The sequence below is a fragment of the Alnus glutinosa genome, chromosome 5 (genome assembly GCF_958979055.1).
Source record: "Alnus glutinosa chromosome 5, dhAlnGlut1.1, whole genome shotgun sequence".
In the NCBI taxonomy this organism is placed as follows: Eukaryota; Viridiplantae; Streptophyta; class Magnoliopsida; order Fagales; family Betulaceae; genus Alnus; species Alnus glutinosa.
The window spans coordinates 2,788,357-2,795,023 of record NC_084890.1 but is presented as its reverse complement, the minus strand read 5'-3'; the positions used below and the strand labels follow the sequence as shown (position 1 = coordinate 2,795,023).

The 6,667-nt window shown below is 35.0% G+C and overlaps 1 protein-coding gene across 1 annotated transcript; it reads right to left on the bottom strand.

Moving 5' to 3' along the window:
* Positions 1 to 5,568: 5,568 nt before the first annotated feature.
* LOC133868795 (uncharacterized) lies at positions 5,569 to 6,324 on the bottom strand. The gene has a single exon (XM_062305806.1). The coding sequence runs from the start codon at positions 6,262 to 6,264 to the stop codon at positions 5,887 to 5,889; it is 378 nt and encodes a 125-aa protein (XP_062161790.1). The 5' UTR covers positions 6,265 to 6,324; the 3' UTR covers positions 5,569 to 5,886.
* Positions 6,325 to 6,667: the final 343 nt, after the last annotated feature.

Sequence of the window (6,667 nt, the reverse complement as noted above, 5' to 3'; positions counted from 1 at the left end):
AGATATAATAATCTATAATGGAAGACGAGCAGATTGTCTGCTCTCAATTAGGGTTGGCAATTTTTGACACGACCCGCGAACCCGACACGAACACGACACGGGAAAATAGGGTTTGGGTTTAATATAATCGGTTTCGGGTCGAAATCGGGTCAACCCGATTCTGACCCGATTATATTTTAAAAAAAAAAAAAAAAAAAAAAAAAGAAGAAGAAGAAGAAGAGAAGAAAAGAAAAGAACTAACCCGAAACTGAAACAAAATCACTGAATCTGTGATTTTGCGATTCTGCGAACCCTAGCCCACTGACCAGTAGCCCGCTGCCCGCACTCCACACGCCCGACCGCCAACTATCCGGCCTTTTCCCCCTCTTTCTGCACCAAACTTTTCCCTCCCCCCTCTCTTACCCACCAGGCCACTACCATATACCCGGCCACCATCTAGCCGATCTCGCTGAGCCTCACGCCATTTGGTCACCTCTAAGGCTCCGCCCCCGAACAACACCACAAGGCCCACAACCAGTCTGTTTTACTGCCTCATGCGGTTTGCTACTTGTTATTTTTGTTAGATTAAACTAATTTTAGCCCTTGAAAAACTAATTTTTGTTAGATTATTTTAGTCTTATAAGCATTATGTAGACACCTTTCTGGAAATTGTTATTAACAACTACGTTGAATATTGGGGGTTGATTTAATTGATTAATTTTTATTGTGAGCTCATTAAGCAATAGCCCATAGGTAGAGGACGTTGAATTAATTGTTGAAATTGTTGAATATGTGACTTTCGTTCTCTTGCATTGAATATTGAATGGTCCAGACTCCAGAGACACCAAACAAAAATACAAATCAACAATTCATGATTTTTTTTTTTTTTTTTTTTTTTTTTTTATCAATAATGTATGGAAAGCAATTATCGATTAATAACCATATTCGGTTGCAGTTAGGTGCTAACCGATTTAACGATTGCGGTTGAAATTATTTAAAAGTAAAATAATTGCCTAAACCAGTTTTGATTATTAAAAAATAATTATAAGACCAACCGGTTGTACACTCTAATAAGTAATAAATTGGTTACCCCCTTTCCCCTTTAGTTATAAATTGGTTACCCCCTTTCAAAATAAAAATAATAGAATAATATTATTTTTCACACAAACTTCACAGAGACTGTAAAGTTTGTAATGCATTAAAAGTTAAAACATACTCTATCAACTAATGTGAAAATATTGTGTGAAGATTAATATTATTTAATGTTAGTTCAAATAGATTTTTATAACCTATTTGATTTGATTACACAATATGCCTTGGTTTTATTAGATTGGGTGAGCATTAATTAAATTGTGATACAATTTGTTATACTATCTCATACAATTTGTTGCTGCTATAATAGAGTTAATTGCTAGTACTCTTTTGCAATTTGTGTAGCTTTTATAGACAAACGAAGTCGCATACACAGCTCATCTATTGTGTGACTTGTGTCCAATCATGAATCAAGATCAAGAGCAACCTGAGCAGATAAGATTATTAGCATTTTAAGTTTCAAGTTGTCTTTGTGAGCTAGATTTTATGTACTATCTAATTTGGATTGAAGAACTAATTTACTAATAATGATATGTGCAGATGAGTAATGAAGTACTTGGTGATGATATTGTTAGAGACTTTGAGGATGATGTGGTTGAATTGACTACAATAAAAGAAGAAGAAGATGACTCTGTTTGTGCGGAGAAATAGGGAAAAGGCCACAAGCGTAGGAGGACTTCAGCCGTTTGGGAATATGTTGATGACATTCATGGTAAGGAAGGTGAGAAGTTAAAGGCAAAATGCAAGTTGTGTGGTACTGTATACTTGGCTCCAAGTACTTATGGAACTGGAAATTTGAAGCGCCATATAGACAATTGTCCGAGGAGAAACACTCGTGATGTTGGGCTGATGCTCTTATCTAGAAGTCAGGGATCTCTGTCTGTAAGTAACTCTAAATTTTGTCCCAAAAAATTTAGAGAACTGTTGGTTGCTTTGGTCATTAAGCATGATTTGCCTTTTCGATTTGTTGAGTATGAGGGCTTGAGAGAGATGATAAAATACTTGCATCCTGATGCACCTCTTATCTCTAGGAATACCCTTAAGGCTGATTTGAAAAATTTGCATATGAGGGAGAAGCAAAAAGTTAAATTTATGTTGAATGGTTGTCCTGGTAGGATTTGTTTAACATCTAATTTGTGGACTTCTTTGACTACTGATAGATATATGCGTCTTACAGCACATTTTATTAACAAGAATTGGGTCTTAACTAAAAGGATGTTAAACTTTTCATTCATGCCCCCACCACATAATGGTATATCTTTGTGTGAAAAGACGTATAATTTGCTAGAAGAGTGGGGGATTGAGACCAAGGTTTTCAGTATAACATTGGATAATGCTTTTTCTAATGATGTTTGTGTTGGTTTATTAAGAAATCAATTGAACATAAAGAAAGCCCTTATTTGTGAAGGCAAGTTTTTTCATACTCGTTGTTGTGCACACATTCTTTATTTGATAGTTCAAGATGGTTTGAAAGAGATTGATAGTGCTCTTCAAAAGATCCGTGACAGTGTGAAGTATGTCAGAGGATCACAAATGAGAAAACAAAATTTCCTTTTGGCTGTGAATAAAATGTCATTGAATAGTAGAAAGGGGCTAAAACAATATGTGTCAACCAGATGAAATTCTACATATCTTATGCTTGAGACTACTATTCATTATCGGAGTACTTTTAGTTATTTAGAGATGATTGATTCAAATTATAAGCATTACCCTACTGCACCTGAGTGGGAACAAGCGACTCATATATGTTGTTTTTTGGCTTATTTTTACCATGCTACATGTGAGTTTTCTGGTACCAAGTATCCCACAGCCAACATCTACTTTCCTGTGATTTTTGACATTTATGTAACCTTGAAGGAAGAAGTTGAGAGCGAAGATGAATATAAGAGATTAATGGCAACACAAATGCTCTCTAAATTTGAGAAATATTGGTCAGAATTGAGTGTAATGTTGGCTCTTGCAGTTGTGTTGGATCCTCGTTACAAGCTTGAACTTGTAAATTTCTGTTATTCGAGGCTTTATGGAGTTAATAATTCTAGAGAGTATTGTCATGTTCGTGATAAATTGGTCTATCTTTTTATGGAGTACGGTGGTTCCTCATCTACATCTTCAAACGCCATATCTCTTGATGCAAGACATGTTAATTCCCAAGTACCCCAACCACAAGTCAAGGCTGTCAAGCGGACTTCCGCAACGATGAAGGTAAAATTATATGTTTATTTTGTGACTTATATGTTATTGTTTGTAACTTAGAGTATAATATATATGCTTCTAACTACTTAGTAAATTATGTTCACATTATCCTTTTTTAATTGTAGGCATTTTATAGTTCTGGCGGGAATAATGTTCAAGCAAATAAGAATCAATTATTACTTTATTTTGATTAACCTAGACTAATAATTGATGAGAATGGAGATTTTGACATTCTTTCATACTGGAAAGGAAATGAATTTCGTTATCCTATAGTAGCTGCTATGGCTCGTGATGTTTTGAGCATTCATATTTCTATTGTTGCTTCAAAATCTACTTTTAGTGTTGGTGGACGTGTAATTGATCAATATAGGAGTTTGCTCAAACTTGATATTGTTGAGGCACTAGTATGCACTCGAGATTGGTTATTTGAAGAGAAAGGTAATATTTGTTATTTTGTATATTTATTTTTTTCATTAACTTATATTATTTTTTTTATTACACTAATTCCTCTTATCTTTTGATGTAGAATTGACACAAATGAAGTTTGATGAGCCTGAAGAAGATATTTTGACTTTGAATTTCAATTCCAATGATGTTCCAAGTTCATCAGGAACAAATTCTATTAATATTCCTTGACATTGGCTTATATGTGGATGAACTCTTTTTATGGGGTTTGTTTTAATTATGAGTTTTGTTTTGCCCTTACTAATTGACTGAAACTGAATTCTGTTTTGCCCTTACTAGTTGTAAATTTTTTAGTTATGTTTAATTTTAGAGGAACAGCTTAGCATTTTTCTTTTTGTATTCCTCTTAAATTTTAACAGAATATAGATAATTAAATATTGTCTGTAAAGTGATGTTAAGTTGATGGTTTGTGATTGAGACTTTTCTAATGTTTATTTTTTAATGCATAATATTACTATTAATTTCATTCATAAGAAAACACTTATCATGCCTAGCTAGCATGATATGCATATATAGGTTGTACCATAATTTTGGACACATTCTTATGTCCGTTGGCTACTTAAAGGCATACGGTTTTAGGTATTGTAGTTTTTTCAATAATCAATATCTAATTTTATTTTATTTTCTCTTTCTTATAAAATACTTAAAACTACATCTTAACCATTGAAAAAATTACAACACTTGCTATAATTATGCACTAAAGCCAAATCTAAATTATTATACCTATGCTGCTATGCATGCCACAAAACTTGACAAAAGTCAACAATGAAGTATCCGTGCTCGTTCCTAACTTCCTATGCATACAATCATACATACAAACAGCTTATAGCCTCATGGCCCTCAATCCTCATCCTCAATTCCTCATAGACATAGTTTTGGCTGTTATTGCAAATTGAAAATCTTCACAAAATTAATAAACAACTTAAAATACAAAACTCTAGCTAAAAATTGTTTTGAGGGATGAATTAATAATTAATTAGTGCTTGCTTAATACATCCAGAATTTGATCGGGATTCGATATTGCTTTCAATATAAGCTGATTAATGTAAGTACGTAACATTAGTGAAGGACCCGAGTAGAAAATGAAGAAAGAAAAGAAATATCAAAGAAAGAAACCGGCAATTGAAATTTGAAGGTAAAAAGCATATGAAAACATGCATATTATGAAATTGATGTCGGGTCGGGTCGGGTTAACGGGTGACATGATTATTAGTCGTATTTATCGGGTCGTGTTCGGGTTACCCGATTATTAAACGGGTCGTGTTCAAGTCACGTGTCACAACCCGATTAAAACTCGGGTCAGGTTCCTGTCAGCCCCGTTTATGTGATCGGGTCGGTCGGGTTGACACAAACCCGACCCGTGAACCCGAATTACCAACCCTACTCTCAATTCATGTCCAAAGAATTATCCATGCTGTGTTGTAGATTACATAAAATCCGTTATATATTGTTAAAATATTAATTATATATATATATATATATATATATATATATATATATATATATATATATATATATATATATATATATATATATATATATAATTTAAAATCTTATCATAATCAAGATCATGATCGGTGCGGATGTTAACTCTATAATTTATCTTATATATATTTCAATTAAATAGTGCACGAGTTCTAATTTAACATATATGCGGCTTTTGGATTTCATGTGCTCATATCAAAGAAATATATATATATATATATATATTGTAGTACTGTACGTAAGTATTGGGTTTAGAAGTTAGATATAAGGGAATTGAGCCTAAAGCCGGCCTCATGTTGAGAAGTATAAGAGGATGTGATGCAGAAATTAGAAAGGTTAGGAACTCGATCAAGGTAAAAAAGAACCAATCAATATACACGCCTAGGCTGCCTAGCTCTCACTGATCAACAAATCCAATATATATGTACATATAAACAATATATATACATTCCAACCTTCACGTACAAGGACCACCAGAAAATGTCAAATGTGAGAGGGCCGTATAGCTAGGTCCACAAACCCCAATAAATGGACAGGCTGCTTGGAATTTGTTCGGGTAATTAGAGCCTATAAAAATTCTCTTACATTTATTGCAAAATTGCCGTCGTCGATTTCTATCCCTACATAGAATGACATGTTCCAACCTTGGTGATCATCAGCTAGCCAGCCTGGTTAATTGACCTCTGGAATACTTTGCAGGGCCGGCCTCCACGAACGTTGATGCTCATCATATCTATCAGCAGCGTCCATCAAACGAGCCAGGATTTGTTTCGTAGACAGCCCTTGCATGTCCACTCTTCCTATCAGCTCCTCCAGCTCCTTCTTTGTAATCTTGATCTTCACCTCTCTTGTACCAGTGCTGCCGGTATTGGTAGAAGAGGAAGACAAAGAAAACGCTCCCGTTTTACCCAGCAGCCTATGCCTTTCCACGTTCCATGCAATATTTTCGTCATCGTCATCTTCAAAAGAGTTCTTCGACGTGAGAGAACCCCAATCATCCCCGGCCCAGACCATCGGCGACTCAGATTGACGTCGTAAACAGTTTCCCATTTTTATTTTTATTTTCCTTTTTTTGTGTTTCTCTGGCTGGAAAGAGAGATTTGGAAGCCGGGGAGGTTCGTGTTATTTATACACGTTTGATGGAAGTGGCCATGGGCGTTCGTTGGCGTCATCTTAGGTTCGAGGAACAAACATTCGGAGACAAACGGCACGTCAGATGGCTCTGTCTCTTACGTGGCAATCTAACAGCGTGGTTGGTTGACCAAATAATACCAAATAAAATGGTTAATGATTTTCTAGTTTGACTTTTCAGTGTGAAATGGATCAAAGAGGGCATCTTCTGGAACAGATCGAGTGTGAACTGAGATACGCAAATGGTATCTTTGACTTGGCTCGATTTCATAATAGTCCATGCGCGCCTTCAGAGTCACGTGTGCGCTTAATTTTATTTGCA

Excerpts from the sequence above, each read along its gene's own strand:
- LOC133868795 (XM_062305806.1), bottom strand. The coding sequence starts at position 6,264 with ATGGGAAACTGTTTACGACGTCAATCTGAGTCGCCGATGGTCTGGGCC.